General features: G+C 34.4%; 1 protein-coding gene across 1 annotated transcript; it reads right to left on the bottom strand.

The window, feature by feature from the left end:
* Window positions 1–15,927: 15,927 nt before the first annotated feature.
* LOC132055311 (protein BIG GRAIN 1-like A) lies at window positions 15,928–17,659 on the bottom strand. Its single transcript, XM_059447051.1, has one exon. The coding sequence runs from the start codon at window positions 17,309–17,311 to the stop codon at window positions 16,169–16,171; it is 1,143 nt and encodes a 380-aa protein (XP_059303034.1). The 5' UTR covers window positions 17,312–17,659; the 3' UTR covers window positions 15,928–16,168.
* Between the last annotated feature and the right edge of the window lie 1,006 nt (window positions 17,660–18,665).

Consider the following 18,665-nt stretch of genomic DNA (forward strand, 5'->3'; position numbering starts at 1 on the left):
TTATTGCTGTAAATATTATAGTATTAGTTACCATTGCAAAGTGATTATAACTCCTCTCAATTAGTGCGTATAACTCTAAGATTTGTCTTTAAATTGCATAAACCCTGCACAATGTTTCTAATACTGGTTCGTGTATAATAGTAGTAATATAAACCAAAAAGACTCCAAAAAAGTGCTCTTGAACCAAAATACCCCAACAACAAAACATGTTATAAAACTGCCTTTAGTGTAGTAAATTCTAAAGCAAAAGCACTTAATCAGATTGCAAGATTAAAGGCTTTAGTGCAGTAAAATACTGCGCTAAAGGGTCTTTTTTTTTCTTTTGGTTAACCTCTCTTTCATTACAATTTTTAACGTACTTTGACCATAGATTAATCATGCCAGGAGCCCGAAACTTCGCATTTATATGAACCCTACTTATTTTTGTGCGATTAATAAGGTAGGCTCAATATATCAAGGATAAGAAAATCTTCGGATTGCCGTTTTAGTGGTTGAAAAGTGCTCGAACTCCATTTTTTTTTTTTGAAGTCTTGGTGTCATTAGCTTTAAGTGTACTATGAAAATACTTAAAACTTATTCATTAATAATAAACCAAAAGTAATAAAAATACAATCATATAAAAAAAAAAAAAAAAATCTTAAAATACATTCATCAATTCATGCCCTTGAATTGATGAAAAACTAAACATACTAATATTCTTCAAAATAACAACATCATCATAAATTAAACTTAAAACTAAAATCACAGATTCTTAATCATCATCGGAATAGAGGTCCTACAATATCGTCCTCGTAAAATATTGGCGGGGTTTCTTAAGACACATCTTTTTTCGCAGATGTTAGTTCTCTACCGCTGATGATGCTTGTTCTTCGGCCAACTTTAGCATGTAAAATCTACATCGTCTTGCCAGCATTCTGTTGTTTTCTTTTCTCATCCTTTGTACGGCAAGCTCGCAAGTTGCTGGACCTACTCGAGGCAGGGTTATGGAGTACCTTGCTAGGATTGAAGCGTTGAGATTTTCCAAGTCACGAACAAGATGTTCTGATTCGGCAAGCCGATGTGACCATTCTCGGCGTAAACCGCAATAATATTCTCGTGGATCTGAATATTTCACACTGTAGAAATCACCATTACGCTCTATGTTAAGGTGGGGGGATTTAGCTCGTCTAGTTTGAAATCATCGGTATCACTCGACAAAAGCGCCATGATTTGAACTCTCATCATCACTGCTATTTGGTTCTTTTGGAAGGAGTAAAGACCAAGCTGAGTTTCTACTACTTGACATTAAATACGTTGTAGTCTAACAACAAAAGAAAGTGCTACTTATATAGTTGCAAACCCCCATGTACTCCTAGTTGGAGTGGGGGGGGGAGTCTTTGTGACCCTACCTACTTACTTTATATAAAAAAATATTAATCTTCATCGGACATCTCACAGTCCGAATCCCACTTGGATCTAAACCTTGTGCTACCAAGTACACCATATTCTACCCTAAGGTAACGTACTTGCATCCGATTGTTCTCTTCGCGAAAATGGTTAAGAGCAAAATTAAACTCTTGTGGAGTTCCACGAGGCATTGACATAACACGTTTTTTTGGGCGTTTAGGTCCTACTGACGCTAACTTTTGCTCCAGTGCTGCAGCCTCCCTAACACGTCAATTTCACTCCTCTGTTATCATATTGTTGTAATGTTGGTTGTATCTCTCGTTCGGGTTGTTCGAGTATTCAAAATCTTCACCCAATTCCCATGTCCTACCCATTGCGTCGAATATGTTTTCTGGAGAGAATGATATAACACGACTAAATATCTAAACTGGTCAAAAAATGACATAGTAACTCAATTTTGTGTGGTTGGTTACTATTCACCAAATTATGTTATACAACACTTGCTGCATGAACCCCAAAGTTTGATTCGAATTATGACGTTTTCTGTATGACAGTTGAGGTGACAATATAGTGCAGTGGTATAGGGCAGTAAAATACTCTTTATGTAGTAATTTACTGCGTTTTATATATAACGCAGTAAATTAATGCGTTATTCTGACATAACGCAGTATTTACTGCACTATACTGACATAATGCGGTTAATTCATGCGCTATGCAACACTTCGTACTTAACTTGATTTGACGTAACACTTTGACACACTAATTGCATGCATGCGTTGGTTGAATATTCAAACTTCAAATGTTATTAATACAGATTTCGAATGAGAGGAAAAATTCTAAGTTTCATCCAATTTTTAACACAAATTCTAAGTTTCATCCAGCTTTTGTTGTATTCCTCCTAAATTAGTCAAAAAATGGAAGATGTTCCAAAAATTAGAGTTTCTTTATTCTAGGACGGACAAATTATATTCGAGGAAAATAATTTGCGCTATGATTCTCCCCCAAATTACCATGTTAAGTTTCCACTTGACTTAAAATTCTCAAAACTACTCCAAGCCTTGTATAATAGACTACAAGTTAGTAGGAGTGATTTTGATTTAAATATAATTGGAAGATATCCAATGTCATTTACGCTGCAAGGTGTAACTAGTTATGGACAGTGGTACATTCAACACGATGGTTCTTTGACGGATTATTTGAAGGCGCCTTATGATTATAGGGAATGCATAACTTTAAACGTCCTTGAAATGCACATAGAGAAGGTCCCCATTAATCGACTTGAATTCATAGCTAGGGTTCCTCGGGAAGCTCGAAATAGACCTCGTCGGGAAGTCCCGTCTAGAATTCAGGCTGAAGTCACTCAAGCGGAACCTACTTATGAACACAATTACCATGACATGAGTACTTATAAAGGCATTTTGACGAGCCAAATGCCTCTGGATAGTTTAAGTCAGCAATTTGATGGGCAGTGGTAAATATTCATTTTTTACATTATTATTATTATGTGTAGTGGCACTTGAATGCTACTAATGATGTTGATTATATTATTTAGGGGTTATACACCTGATATGGATCATACCGGACAGTCCTCTCAATCGGGATGGATGAATCGGGTTGGAACATCCTCAGCCTATCCAACTACTAAAAACGATGGTCCTTCCTCAAGTTTCGATACAGTTGATTACTATCGGTACGTCTATTTTTTTTAACATCAATAGTATTATTTGATGTGTAGTAGTTAAAATACTCTACTTTCTTATGTAGGGAGAATATGGTGGTTGCACCAAATTATAGGCAAAGATATGCTATGGATAGTCCGGATTATCCAAATTATATAGTGACATCATCGAGTGATAGTGAGGAAATACCTAATGCGGAGGAAAGTGACGATGAGGTTGAGGTTGGAACTAATCCTCAATATCAAGTAGAACTGTTACAAGACATGATGAACAGTCCGGCATACCAGGAGGAACTGAATTCACAAAGAACCATTTGAATAGCAAGAGTCAACCCCAGTTCAGCCGCAAAGACAATTTCAACAGCAAGAGTTAAACCCGATTCAGTGGCATTTCGATGAGATCCCCTATCTTGTTCATCTTCAAGATCGCCCATATGCCTTTGTCTTTACTAGGGAGGATGGTCATATTCGGCGAAGTTTGTGGAAAGAGCCAGTGGATCTTTTAAAATAAAAGGCTCGTATTGAAAAAGGCATGTTTTCAACTTGGAAAAATCATTGCAAAGGGCTGTTAAAATTTATTGCATCCAGGATGGGAGAGTTCAAAGTTGACGATTCCACACGAAAACTTTGGCAATTGGTCTGCAAGCGAAAATATTAAAGTTGTGAATGGATGCTCTGTGGTAAGGAGACTGCTGAAAAGATGTGGACTATTTCAAAGTTCTACACAAAGCACACTTGTGATATGGGTGACCTCCCAGATGATCATTGTAATCTAGATACCAATATGATTGCTCGTGTATTAGTTGGCGACATTGGAAAAAATCCAAGGTATCCCCTTCGCCTAAGTTTATTTTATTTTTGATGTTAATACGATGTTCCTCGTTGCTATATGCTGATATTTCAACTTATTCAGGTTCCCTATTAAAGATTGTATTACAGCCATCCTGAAAGTATATAGCAAAACCGTTAGTAGGCGGAAGGCGTATCTTGGGCGTAGGTGTGCATATGAGATAGTCTACGGCAATTGAAAGGGCTCTCTCAAGAAGTTGTCGAGATACATGGCGGCTCTATAACACTTCAATCATGGTACTGTTGTTAAATGGAAGCTCAAATCGAAGCCTGGTGTGCTCGGTAATATTTTTGAGTTTGTGTTTTGAGCATTCAAATTATGCATTGATGGTTTTGCTCATTGTCAGCCTGTAATATCAATAGATGGAACACATGTGTATGGGGTATATGACATAAAGCTGCTAATTGCAGTGGGAATGGATGCAAATGAAGCTATATTCCCTCTAGCTTTTGCAATTGCAGCTAATGAGAGCATCAGTACGTGAGGTATGTTTTTGGACTACTTGAGGCAACACGTTATTAAGGATCACATGGGAATATGTGTGATCTCAGATAGAAATGCTGGCATATTGCACAATATGTTTAATTTGCAGGGGTGGTAGCCGCCCTTTGCCTACTATGGTTATTGTTTAAGGTATTTGAAGGCAAACTTCCAAAAGGCATATCGAAGCCCAAAGACTTTTCAATTGGATGTGGGCGGCTGCAACAGAGCATCAGGAGAAGAAGTTTCACCTGCAGATGGAGATTATTAGGCGGGCGAAAGAGGAAGCCTTCCACTGGTTGAATGCACTTGATAAAGACAAATGGACATTACATCAGGATGAAGATAGGCGATGGGGTATGCTGACAACAAACAACTCTGAGTCATTCAATGGCTTGTTGAAATCTGCACGGGAACTACCCGTCACCGCAATGGTGAGTATAACTTTTAATCAGGTTGTGGAGCGATTCGTCAATAGATCAAAAAAGGCCAAAGCACTTGCGGAAGACGGTCTAAGATGGATGCCAAAACCGTCAAAACTGTTCGAGTACCACAAATTTAAGGCTCAGCAACACGACCGGATGGAGTACAACTCTACAGAGCGCATATTTGAACTAACAACAAGTGTGCACCAAGGTAAATGAGGTAACTGTCACAACCCCAACGAGGAGTATGACAGGCTCCGACCCGTAGGCCGAAAGTCACCTGACTTAACAGTTACTTGGACATCACATACCATAACTCAAAGAACACCTGCACGCAGAAAAGGCCCAACATAGAAATATCCGATAATTCAACACATATGTATATATGCAGACCGACAAGGTCGCCACAACATAAAGTATATCATAAAGCCGGCAAGGCTATCAGAAAATATCCAGAACCCAAAACAAGGCCGACAAGGCCATACATAATATTTACATATCCCACTATGTCTATGAGCCTCTAAGAGTGTACATATGAACATATACTACACTAGCAGAAAAATACCAAAAGACAAAGAAGTCCGGAGAAGTGTCACTTGCTAACACCGCTGAAGTTGGAAAGTCCTACTGCGGTCGCTCCTCAATAACCCTGTCAGTGCCTGCAAAGACGAAATGCAGCGTCCCATGCAATGGGTCGTCAGTACGGATAAAAGTACTGAGTATGTAAGGCTAGAATTAATAACATAAGTAAAATGGAGATACAAAGACAATACAAGTAACCTGCCATCTGAAATCGTACAGTATACAATGCATGAGTTTAAAATCATATGCAAGCATATACATATATATAAATAGTATCATCATCATAACGTACCCGGCCTTTTCAGGACTTGGTGTATAACGTACCCGGCCCTTTCGGGACTCGGTATGTAACGTACCGCCTTTCGGGACTCGGTGTGTAATACCAATCGATCGGTGATTGCACTGATAGGTGCCGTACCCGGCCGACTATAGCGCGGCTCGGTGTAGTAAAATAGTGCATACATACATATATACCATGCATAATAAGCCAGTGAAGTAACAACGGCCTTTCGGAGTGACATAAGGTCATAACCTCCGAATGAATTATGGAGCTTGTATCGAATCCAAGGAATTAGCTTAATGGCGATAAACATAATAATATGGTAAGAATCAATCAAATAAGTAAGGCATTAAGATTTGAAATACATAGCATAGGAATGGAGTGAAGTTGTTAGGGAACGCTTATGCTCATGTTCTAGTTGGGTTCGTGCCAAAGAAAGAAGGAAATTAACTCCTTACAAACCTTATCCGTCAAGCCACCACTTAAAGAATTCCTTACACCGATGCTTGCCCTTCACCCGAACCTATATATCGAGAAATACATCTTTAATCATACTTTCATCATATTTCCATCAACTCATAAGCACTAATTATTGAAGACTAATTTGGGTTACGAAAATTTGGGCAGCATCTCTCCTATATCATATACTTCCTCCAAATACCAAACAACTCCCAAACAATACCAACAACATCAACAACAACATCCTCAATATTCTACAAGATAAATATGTATATTCTCATCCAAAACTCTCTTCAAACCTCAATCCATAAACCAACAACATCAACACAACAAACTATAACTTTTATTCTTGTAAATATTCCTAAATCAACGTTGATAAAGAGAGATTCAATGATTCATACCTTATCTTTACTAAAGTAGCAAGATCTTCAATATTTACTTTGTTTCCAAGCCAACTCCAACACAGAATGAAATTATAATCGAGACTACACGTTGTCCGGACCTTGATTAATACGCCGTAACTTGAATTTTACTCAAATTCCTCACTTTTTATGTGATATAAAAGTCTCTTACTTGCTGGATTTTTCTGGAAATTTTTAGAAGTTTATGATGGAGAAAAATGGGGTTTTTAACCCTTTTATAGTGGCTAAAAGTCGGCATTACTGTAGCAAAGACTGTAGCAGCTCCGTTTCTGCTTTGTCAACTGAATTTGTAACGACCATAATTTTCTACTCTGATGTCCTATCGACGAGCGGTTTGTTGCATTGAAAACTAGACTCGACGAACTTCATTTTAGGCTTTTGCTTTATCTTAAAACTCCTCATATACTAAAAGATATTCTTCCTCCAAGTTGGGCCAAAATTGCCCCTCATATTTTCTTCAAAATTCCAACAAATTTAATTTCCTTGATTCACTTGCCCTTCAATCCTTCCATAGCTAACCCTCATAAACATAAAGTAAGCACATCTATTCTGGTGTATCCTTGGAGGTAACTCTAATGTCCATACTTAAAACCACCAACACCTACGAATTTTCGCGTACCAAACTACGGGGTGTAACAGTAACGTTCACACAATTTGTGAGATTCCAAGAACATGCACATGCACATGCGGCATGTGGCAATCATATCACATGCCATGTTCTCATGCCTTCAAGTGTTTTATCGCAATGGGAAAGAACGCCTCCCCGTACATGGCTGAGGAATATACAGTTGAAAATTATGCAAAAACGTATCTTTGGAAGGTTCTACCCACTTGGTAGTGACAGTTATTGGCCACTGGATCCATTTTCAATGGTTGCAAATAAAGCATTTATCTGTAAATTCAAAAAGAAAGCATACTCCCGTATTCATAATGAAATGGATGTTCCACCAGGGAGATACACTCGAAAATGCTCATTTTGCAATTACGTTGGTCATGATAAGCTCAAGTGTCTCTTATGGCATGGTGGTCAAACTACATCTCGCGGTGGAAGTACCTCTCGTGGTGGAGGAAACTTTCGTGGTGGTGGCAGATCTAGTGGTGGTGGTACATCTCGCAGTGGTGGCGAAAGATCAACTCAAGGGCATGAATTGATTAATGTATTTTAAGTTTTTCTTTTTCTTTTTGATGATTATATTTTTAATACTTTTGGTTTATTATTAATGAATAAGTTTAAGTATTTTCATAGTACACTTAAAGCTACTGACACCAAGTCTTCAAACAAAATGGAGTTCGAGCACTTTTCAACTGCTAAAACGACAATCCGAACTTTTGCGTATCCTTGATGTATTGAGCGCACCTTATTAATCGCACAAAAATAAGTAGGGTTTTATATAAAATGTTGAAGTTCCGGAGTCTCAAAGCATGATTAATATGCGGTTAAAGTACGTAAAAAAGTGTGAAAAAGTAATAAGAGGCAGTTTTAGGAATAGAGGGACTGATATAGCGCAGTATTTTATTGCGCTAAAGGTGAGACGGAATACCCTTTAGCGCAGTATTTTACTGCGCTAAAGCCCTTAACAGTGCCGTCACAGTTAAGTGCTTTAGCACAGTAATTTACTGCGCTAAAGGCAGTTTTGTAACATTTTTTTTGTTGGAGTATTTTGGTTCAAAAGCACCTTTTTGGGGTCATTTTGGTTCCGGACTCTAATATAAAGGAGTAATTAGGAATTTTTTCTGTACCAAGATTTTTAGGGTTAGGGTTGTTTAAGCACATAATTTCTTTTAGCTGTGTATATCTCTATTTCAGAGTTAGGAATTTTGTTCTCTTTTATATTACTAGTAGATTATTCATCTTCACCTGCGCAGTGGCGGAGCTAGGAATTTGGCAAAGGGTGTGCAAATTTTTTTTTTCACTTGTGCTAAGAGTGTGCAAAATTAAATATATACTCAAAATAGCTAAACATTTAAACTATGTACACCGCGTAATTTTCCGACAAAGAATGTGCACCTGACCGCCCTTCGCCTATATATGGTGGCTCTGCCATGCTCCTGTCACTACTAAAAAACTGCTGAAAACCGACCTACAAAAACCGACCACACTGAGTTCGGAAAAAAAAACGACCTCATGAAGTCGGCATAAGCATGTTTTTTTTTATTGTAATTTTTATTTTACAAGAACCAACCTCAATAGGTCGCTAATTTAATAATAAATTCCTAAAAATACGTTACCGACCTCATGTGTGAATGCAGACCAAGCCACATTTTAATATTCTTTTATGATATACCATTTTTTAATTCCATTTTTTAATTATATATCGTCATTCAAGTTTTTGTTTTATATGATTCTGCATGACACGTGATTACAATATCGTACCAGAAAATAAGTTAAGACACGAAATCACTAGAGGCAAATTATTAATGGTTCTGAACAGAAGTGGCATTCATCCGTTTCAAACTGGGTTTCATGTTTCCATTCTGAATACAGACAAAACATAAGTGAGGAGGACAATAGAGAAACTAAAAATTATTATTCAGAAGCAGAAGGAGGAAGACTGAACAAATATTAATAAACTAAAAAAGACGTTAACAAGTCAAGAAGAGCCTGCCCCTTGAGCCCTTGAGTAAACACAGCCTTACAAAGAATCATTTTTGTCTGGGCAGTTACTTTACTATATGACCCTCCATGCACCCTTATAAAACAGCAACGTATTTATGAAGAAGCCATTGATTCTTCATTTTCAAACCCCAAACTAATAAGTAATAAATACTATTACTAATAAAAACAAAATGTATTTAATTTCTTCATTTTATGTGTCATTCTTTTGAATCAATATGTCCTACACACTTGATAAATTCAATAACAGCAGCCACATATAACGATTTTATTTGAAATGTAAAATATAGGGTGCCAGTGACATGTGCATGGTTGGTATGTAACAAGTCCAGCATATATAGCTTTGCCCAACATAATATAATACATATTCGAAGAAGAAGCTAGTTGGATCTCATTAGGATATACGTGCACACAAAAGACATTCACTGTACTGTGATTGTAACAACTCAATTTGAGCAAGAAACATTCATTTAATTATTGATTGATGAGGCAGCAGATTCCAGCGTTCTGTGGCTAGCTTGGCTTGCCTTTTATTTTTGATAGATATTAAACTATTGAACCAAATCTGAGTACTACTAGAGTTAACTTCGATAAACTGGGACTGCTGGGAGTGTAATAAAATTGTCAAGTCGGGCTTAAGTTGTATATAATATAAATATTATTTATACTATCCGTGTAGTTTAACCTTCGATGGCAGGAGACCAGTTAGCATCTTTACCAAACCATTAATAATGATTACCATAGAAACTTGTCAGTAATTACCTTCCAAGTGGTTTGATGATATACATATTCTTAAAAACAGCCAATGCATAGAACTCATGATACTCTATCAAAGATAACTGTTGATAACAATTCACGATCATGATAAGTATAGTGATTTAGCGTAATCCGAATGATAAAACAAATAACCTGCTCCAAAAGGAAATATATAACAACATTTGTAATAACTCACTAGATCTAGATAATTAGTCTAACATATATCGTAAACTACATACCCACAGCGGTATTCTGAAGTTTAGGTATTGACAAATCAATGCATAATTTGTACTGCCACCGTCTAAATTTATGTGAATATTTTGTTTTTGAGGAATCAATTTGACTAATCTTTGAAACTAAAATTTGTTAAGATTAACTCAATATTCTAAGATAGAAAATTTGGATATTCGAAAATTGTACAAGAGTTGCAATTCTTTTCATGCAATATAATGAAAAAAACATTTTAAAGTGTTAATAAAAAAAACACTTCAGTAAATATGTCAAACTTTATATTTTTTTAATTAGAAGATTAGGATGATGATTAGCATTTACCAATATGTTTAAAACTTTAAGAAAATTAGTCAACGCTGGGTGGTCTCGCGTCTAGAGTACTACTAATATCATCTCATGATTGAAGTTAACTTCCCCACCTCACCAACCATACATATAAAGCAAGTTTATCATCTTATCTCGGCGCTCCATTAACTATATACAAAGCTTTACGAATTAAATCGTGTTGTTAATATTATCATTTGAAAAATTCATTTTCTATATATGAATGCAAATTAAATAAACTTTGAGCAAAAATAGTTTTAGCAACTTTTGACTTGAGTTGGGACTGCCCTTTTCGTGTCATGATTAATGTTGATTCCCCACTATTCCTTGGCTAATTAATGAATAACAAACAATTTAATTAAAAATGAACTTAAATAATAAACAGACAAATCATGTATAGTTATTGAGTTTAATCAACTTTAAACATTGGCATGTAATTAGATTTTTACACGAGCATCAGACAAAAATATATAACTGCAGATAATTGTTCGTAAAGAATGAAATCATTGACCTAAAAAATAAGAACTATGATATTTTAGCACTAGTTTAACTGGTTTAGAGTAATATGAAATGGGACAAGGAAAATAAGAACTATGATAAGAACTATGATATTTTAGCACTAGTTTAACTAGTTTAGAGTAATATGAAATGGGACAAGGAAACTCAGCATGCAACTATGCCTACTTTATAGGCGTGCATGACCAAGAAAAGTGTTGTGTACGTATTCATATATGAAATTAAAATTAGAACTATAGTATGATCAAATTTAAAAATAATTGCTTAAAGTTTTAGCATCAACGCTAGCTAGTCTTAAATGAGCCATTAGCTAATAATGAGTATTCTCTTTAAGTAAAATTTATTGATGTGAGCCTCGTATATCTCAAGGTCTTTTTAGAATTAATTATTAAACACGGTACGTTAAAGACCTAGCGCCATCCAACTTTGGTTGTGAACTAACACAAAATGGGTCCTAAAATAATTCTATCTTTCCCGTGCACAGGCAATTCAAAGCCTACGAGTAGGATATAGGCTTTTCTTTTCCTATAGTTCAAGCTTCCTTCACTTTGTCATTATATTATTATACTAATGTGGAAGTTAAGCATAAAATATATATAGTTTAATTAGCGTATCAAACTGTTATGATTTAGTGGTCCTGATCTTTAACCTCCCATTTCATTTTTAACTTTCATTGTTGGGTACTTCTAAGCTGGGGCGGATCCGCCACAAGTTTCGGGTTCTGCAGAATTAACTAGTAATATTGGTCTAAATTAATTCTATTTATATTAAGAAATTCACTTAATAAGTATAAATTATTGGGATAACAACATTTTTGGTTCTTCATTTAAATTCTGATCTTTGTCTGTATAATATATGACTCGACACATTTAGCCTTTAATTAATTAAAATGTGTGCTTTGATCGATTTATGCAGGAAATATATTATATTTGGACTATTTTTAAAAGAATATTACCCTAAAATATGCAATATTAACACAAGCTTAACATAACACATGAGCAATTAAATAAACGGTTAATATATACTTCATAAAATTTATGATCATTCACATGCAAAAGGAATCAAAAGTGCACATTTCAAGTAATTGAATGTTAAATGTGCTTAGACGTCAAAATATCAAAGATCAAAATCATAATTTACCAATAACCGAACCAAAAGTGCTATTACCCCATCTATATTTTATTCTGAACCCCGTTGTTCTCTCTCAAAATAAAAAACTCATAAATTTTAAAATCTTGAATCAGCATTTGCTTCTAAGCGTTCCGTTTTCTTAGATTTCACATATCTTTATAGTAATGATCACAAGATAATTCTTATATTTGCTACTTACTTTAATTTGAACTTTTGATTGTGGTCATCACGTGTATTAAATTTCTTTAATATACTACTGTTTACACATTTTCTCTGTATCTAAGCTAATCTCAAGTTGTCAATGCTTCAGTACGTATCACAGCTCACAAGGCATACTTTTAGCTATAGATATTGTACATTTAGCCGCAATCGAGAAATAAATTAATTAAAGTTAACAGTAGGATGACCAATAAATGAACTAAACCTAATCATCAAACAAATAGTAAAAGCATGAAAAGAAAATGTGCATTTTTTTATTAGTAGTAAATTTATGTGTGTCCTTTAAATGTACGGGTCGTTTAGTTGGTGTAGTAAGGAAATTTAATCTCCTCATGATAAGATGCAATGTTATTAATACAATTTTGGATTAGTATTTCTTTTTTCTCATAAATAATATCCGCATATATTTTATGGAAATTCATCTATTTTTCTACGTAGGATATATAACATGTGAAATTAAATAATAATGAGTACTAATAATACCTGGATTAAAATGTTATAATGGAAAAAAACTAATCCTCTTATGAGTAAACATACTCTGAATAATAATAAACAAGTATTTTAAATTTTACATTATATACTAACTTTTACATAATATTTATACAAAATACCTAATAAAAAATGATTCATGCATAACAATCCTTACATTATTACTAAATGTGTTAGGGAAAGCAAACTTTAATACTTATTTAATTATGTCTTCAACATCGTCCCGTCGCGTGCAAACCTAACAAGCACATTGAAATTCTTTTCATATAACAAATGGAAACAAAGAGACTCAAATTCAAAACTTCTGCTTGCATATATATATTCATGTATTTTTAATTCCTATATATATATATATATATATATATATATATATTGTTTCTAAACTAAACAGACCCAAAATGCATATTTACTACTGTATATTTACATGAAAGACTTAAGAGTTTTCAAGCAACCTAGGATTCCAAAATGAGGGTCCTTAACCTATTAATGCTTCATCTCTATCTGTGGACAACCACGCATTATTAATAATTTTAATATAAGTATTATATGATAAATTGCATATAATTTCTTGAGAGTTCCACTGGAGGTCATCATATCAGTGAGGTTCCAGCAGGAACAAAATTCTATGTTGTTGGCATATTGGGGTGAGAAGAAAAACAGTCTCTAACTCTGAAATTAACTTTTTATTCTTAGTGGCATATGCCCTTTGAAAATGAAGACCACTTTGTTTGACCTTTGTGTACACAAACAAAACGGTACAGTCAGTACAGTTATTAATTTCTTGGAATAGCAAGCTACTACCATTTTCTACATAAGTAGGTGGCGATAACCAAGTGAAAATGGACCACCCATGATCGTGATCGGATAGTAAGTATTTTTTTATCCTCAATCAGATATTCCGACTTTGAATTATAAAAATGGAATCATCTACTTTGGTAAGAAATATTTTGTTGTTAGAGTAGAACTTTCCTACAAGTATTAATTCAGTCTTAAGACATATATCAGATATCGAGTTAGAAATTCTCAAAAGAAAAAACAGAAACCGAAAAAATGGCTAGCTCCCCCACCCAACAAAAGTATGACATTGGGTGTTTGGCCGACCCGAATGCTGGTTTTGTTTTTGATCCTTCCATCTTTAACTGGAGATTTAAGTTTGAGCATTAAGAATAAAACTATCTTTGGTAGAAAACGATTTATTCCCAAAGCAAAAAATTTCGCTTCAAATTCAAATTAGTTGAGATCAAAGCAGATATCGAACATGACATGAGAAATTTAAAAGAAATAGAATGGGTAAAGGATGACTAGTTCCCCCGGCCAACAAAAATCTGACCTTAGATTTTTTGTCCTAGACTTTTGGAGACCATGAGCAATCCCTCGTTGATCCTTTCATCTTTTTCTTCCTTCAATTATCATTTTCATCATCCTCATTTTAACTTTGCTTTAGTAACTACCATCATGGTTGGTATTTTTTGTCCTTATTGTTCGTCCTTTAAAATATTCATCCACCTCTTAAGATAATAAATAACTTTAATTATAATTATGTTAGTCTAAATTCTCGTCTATTTATCTCAATGTCTTATTTAATTAACACTCTACTAGAACAGTACGAGTAATTTTTTTTAAAATAACAAATACTAACTTTTTTAACGTCAAATATTTCAAAATAAATTAACTTCATATTCATAAATGTTTCAATGGAAACTTAAAATAATTAAATACAACTGGTAGTAGAAGTAGCATTTACTAGGAGTGAATAGTTGTTAAATAAAGGAAATAATAAATGTATCAAGTAGGAGAAGTAGCATTTACTAGCAGTGAATATATATATAGAACAGGGCCAAAATTACCCCTGAACTTTGAAAAAATAGTTCATCCATACCCTTCGTTATACTTTAGGGCCAATTATACCCTTACTGTTATACTATGGGGTAAATTATACCCTTATGTCTAATAGCTGCCACGTGGCATCATCCCAGCCCTTCAAAATTATTTTCCCCTTAAATAATTTTTTACCCATTAAAATAACTCAACCCGACCCGACCCGATTTTTTTTTTCCAGCCAAAGTGATACGGACTCAACCCATTACCCCTTGGCTGGAAAAGAAAAAAAATCGAGTCGGGTTGGGTTATTTTAGTGGGTAAAAAATTATTTGAGGGGAAAATAATTTTGAAAGACTGGGATGATGTCACGTCGCAGCTGTTAGACATAAGGGTATAATTAACCCCATAGTATAACGGTAAAGGTATAATTAGCCCTAAAGTATAACGAAGAATATGAATAAACTATTTCTCAAAGTTCAGGAGTAATTTTGACCCTTTTCCGATATATATAAATAGTTGATAATAAAGAAGGGAGTAGCTTTTTTGACTTGATAATTCAAAGGGATATTTATGGTGGTGATGCTAGCGCCATCTTGAAGCAAAAAGGGACCCACAATAACCAATAAAAAAGCAATTGAATGAAAAAAAGCCTAAACTCTGTCTTTGATGAATACAACGATCTGCCTTTTCTTGAATTGCTTTTTCGTCATATTCTTCTCGTGTGAACATGATCTCTCAAGAACCCTCTTTTTTATTTTTGGAATTTAACTATTATTATACTGATATTTAAAAAATCAACATTAAGTTAGCCTTTATTTGTGTTTAAATTTATACTAATAATGCATATAATTCAATCATATTTGAATATAAATACCAATTTATACTACTAATGTTTATATTTTTCTTAATCAACAATTTATTATGATTTTTTTTTATTTTTTATAAAGGCATAGCACTATGCAAAATTATATATTAAAGAGCCGACTCAGGCTGGCTCGTCTAACTCCGCTCAAGCTCGATTATACTTTGACAAAGCTCGACCAAATTTGGCTCGGTAATGTAACAAGTTCGGTCGTGTTCAGCTCTGTTCAATGTCGTAATAATTTCGGTTGAACCTAATTCAAGCTCGATTACACTTTCATAACACTTGATTGAATTCGGCTTGATACAGTACTAAGCTCGGTCAAGTTTTGGCTCAGTTCGATATTGTAGTAAACTCAATCGAACTCAATGCCTAGGCCTATGCACAAGTGATAAGGTTACCTCTATTTTATTAATCTCCTTGGCAAATTGGTAAACAAGAAGTAACAAATGGAAAAGAGGTAAGAACTAAGAAAACATTTACACAAGGTAGATATTAGAATTAATTTCGAGGAGAAATTTCATTTCTCTCAATGTAAACCCCCAATCAAACCAATTACATAAATTACATTAGTTAACAATAATACACTCTACTAACAGTTTTTTTCCTCCTTTTTTTTTTTTTCAAATATATTATTAAGGAATTACAAAATCAAACCATTAGCAATAGCACGATTAGTACCAAGATGAGTAGTTTCATAAACCGGTAATTCTTCACGATACCTATTACTATCAATTCCAATTGCAGAAAGATTATCAAGTTCAAATAAATCTGAACTAGCACAACTTGCCACATCATCATCATCTTCATCTTCATCATCAAAAATCTCCATTTTCTTGATTTGTGAATTTCTCTGATAATTCCTCAACAAATTCTTAGCAGCTTGATCAACTCGACGATTGTTCTCCATAGCATGGAATTTAAGCTCTTCATTAATGGCGTTTCTGATATTGTTGGGTTTGTGTTCCTCGTATATATTTTTGTGTCCACATGGTTGACAATCTTCGTCTACAATTACACCGACTGGATAAAATCTGACGGAACGTTTAGTTCCGTTAGATTTTGGAGTGCTTTTACTTAAACATGACCTGGAAAATGAAGAAGCTGAAGAACAAGTAGATGCATTTGCTGAATTTGATGAAACTTTTGGTTTTTTCACATTTGTAGTGAAAATTGAGTTTAAAAAACTTGCTAATCGACCACCTGGTGATATTGGTTGCTTCACTTTCTTTAAATCTCCGTAAATCTTCAAAGCTTTTGATTTTGTTTTCACAAACCCTGTTTCATTTTTGGTTTTAGGAACAAAATCGGCATAACTATTGAGTGATTTAGCTTGGTTTTTGGTGATTTTTTCAGGGTTCGGAGCTGAAATGGAAGTTCTAATTGGTTTAGGTCTATTCAAACCATAACAAGAAGAAGACCTAGATGAAATAACTCCGTTATTATAAACAGCTTCGGTTTCTGAATAACTAGAATCTGAAGAACTCGAGCTTGAATTCATCAAATTTCTTGATTTCCTTTCGATATCTGCAAGAGAGTTTCTTCGAACAACTTTTTCACTTACTTTATGTTCCATCCATTTCTCAATCATACAAGCTTTTTGGAAATTCTCCATGTTGTTGCTGTTGTTGGTACTGTGTTTCTTGCGCATTGTTTCTTTGTAATGAACAATTTCTTCTTCTCCTTGATCAATTGAACGGTAAATTGCGTCAAGAAGTGTAGAGGAGAATGATGGGTTTGAAGAATGTGAGATTTCTCTCTCTTTTTGATAGTTATATCTGTCCATATGTACTATTTTTATAGAAGAAGAAGACGAAAACAGAGCAACAGGAAGAAAAAGAGAGTAAAATGAAGGAGTGGGGTGAAAAATGATTAAAGGAATGTCTTTATTGTCTGTTTAAGAAGAGTCAAAAGCTGATGGAAAAAAGAGAATTCATGCCATTGATAATCATACAAACAAAAATATTAAAGAGTGATAAGAGAAAATGAGTGTAACAGGGAACAACGGAGACAAAGAATTATGGATATTGATGATGAGAGACTGTAATTTGGATGACACGCCTGAGGAAGAGAGAGAGACAATAATAAGAGAGAAACAATAAAGAAGAGAAGAGATAGAGAACACCCTGTGTGTGTGTGTGTGTGTGTGTGTGTGTGGTGTGTGTGTGTGTGGTTTTTATTCTGTGTTCTGTTCCACTTTGGCCTTTATATGATAGTATCAAAACTTGAAGGGGGCGAGGAGGCGTGGGGGGGAGTATGGGGGTGGGGTGGTCCAATGAGACGCAATGCCAACTTGGCACTGATGACATGGCAATACGTATTTATTTCTTCACGAGGAATACGTACATTGACTTAGGGTGTGTTTGGTAGGAAGCAAAATGTTTTCCACAAAAAAAAAAAAATCAAAAAATGTTCTTCGGGAAAAAAATCGATTTATTATCTATTTTCTTGTATTTGATAAGTAAGCAAAAAACATCATTTTAAAAGCATTTGTATATAATTTAGATAAATACTGTAAAAGGTGAAGGTGAGGATAGGAGCTACGGGTATGGGAATGAAGATGAGGTGTGTTGCGGGATGAAAAGAATGATGGTGGGGTGGTCCAACAAGGATGTAATGCCAACTTGGCAGTGATGACATGGCAATACATATTTATTTTTTATTACGAGGAATACGTACATTAGCTTAATAAGTTAATACAATACAATAATAATAATAATACTTGCCCTACATAATCTGTCTTGCCAGATTAGAGGTAATTCGTAGTAATTGGTACGGGAGAACTTAATTGAATAGTCTTTTTCTCTAACAGCGTATTTTCAATTAGTATTTTTCTCTACAATGTTTTTAAATTTCAAAATTCGAAATCTCTTAAAAATTATAATATTATAAAAATTATCCACATTTTCCTACTTCTCCTAACTTTTGTTGATACCTTCCATTATTTGAAGGAAGCTCCTCTAACATTTACTCTCGAAGTAAACAACTCAATATCAAGAGATTACGATTCAACCAAATAATATTACTTTTCATTCTTACTCCCACTGGTGAATTGTTAGGATATACTATTAACCATGCGGTTTGATCATAGTATTATTTTTATTTCTTTTGGAACAATTGTTTATTTATTTATTCAATTC

Source organism: Lycium ferocissimum, chromosome 5 (assembly GCF_029784015.1).
Source record: "Lycium ferocissimum isolate CSIRO_LF1 chromosome 5, AGI_CSIRO_Lferr_CH_V1, whole genome shotgun sequence".
In the NCBI taxonomy this organism is placed as follows: Eukaryota; Viridiplantae; Streptophyta; class Magnoliopsida; order Solanales; family Solanaceae; genus Lycium; species Lycium ferocissimum.

Excerpts from the sequence above, each read along its gene's own strand:
- LOC132055311 (XM_059447051.1), bottom strand. The coding sequence starts at position 17,311 with ATGGACAGATATAACTATCAAAAAGAGAGAGAAATCTCACATTCTTCA.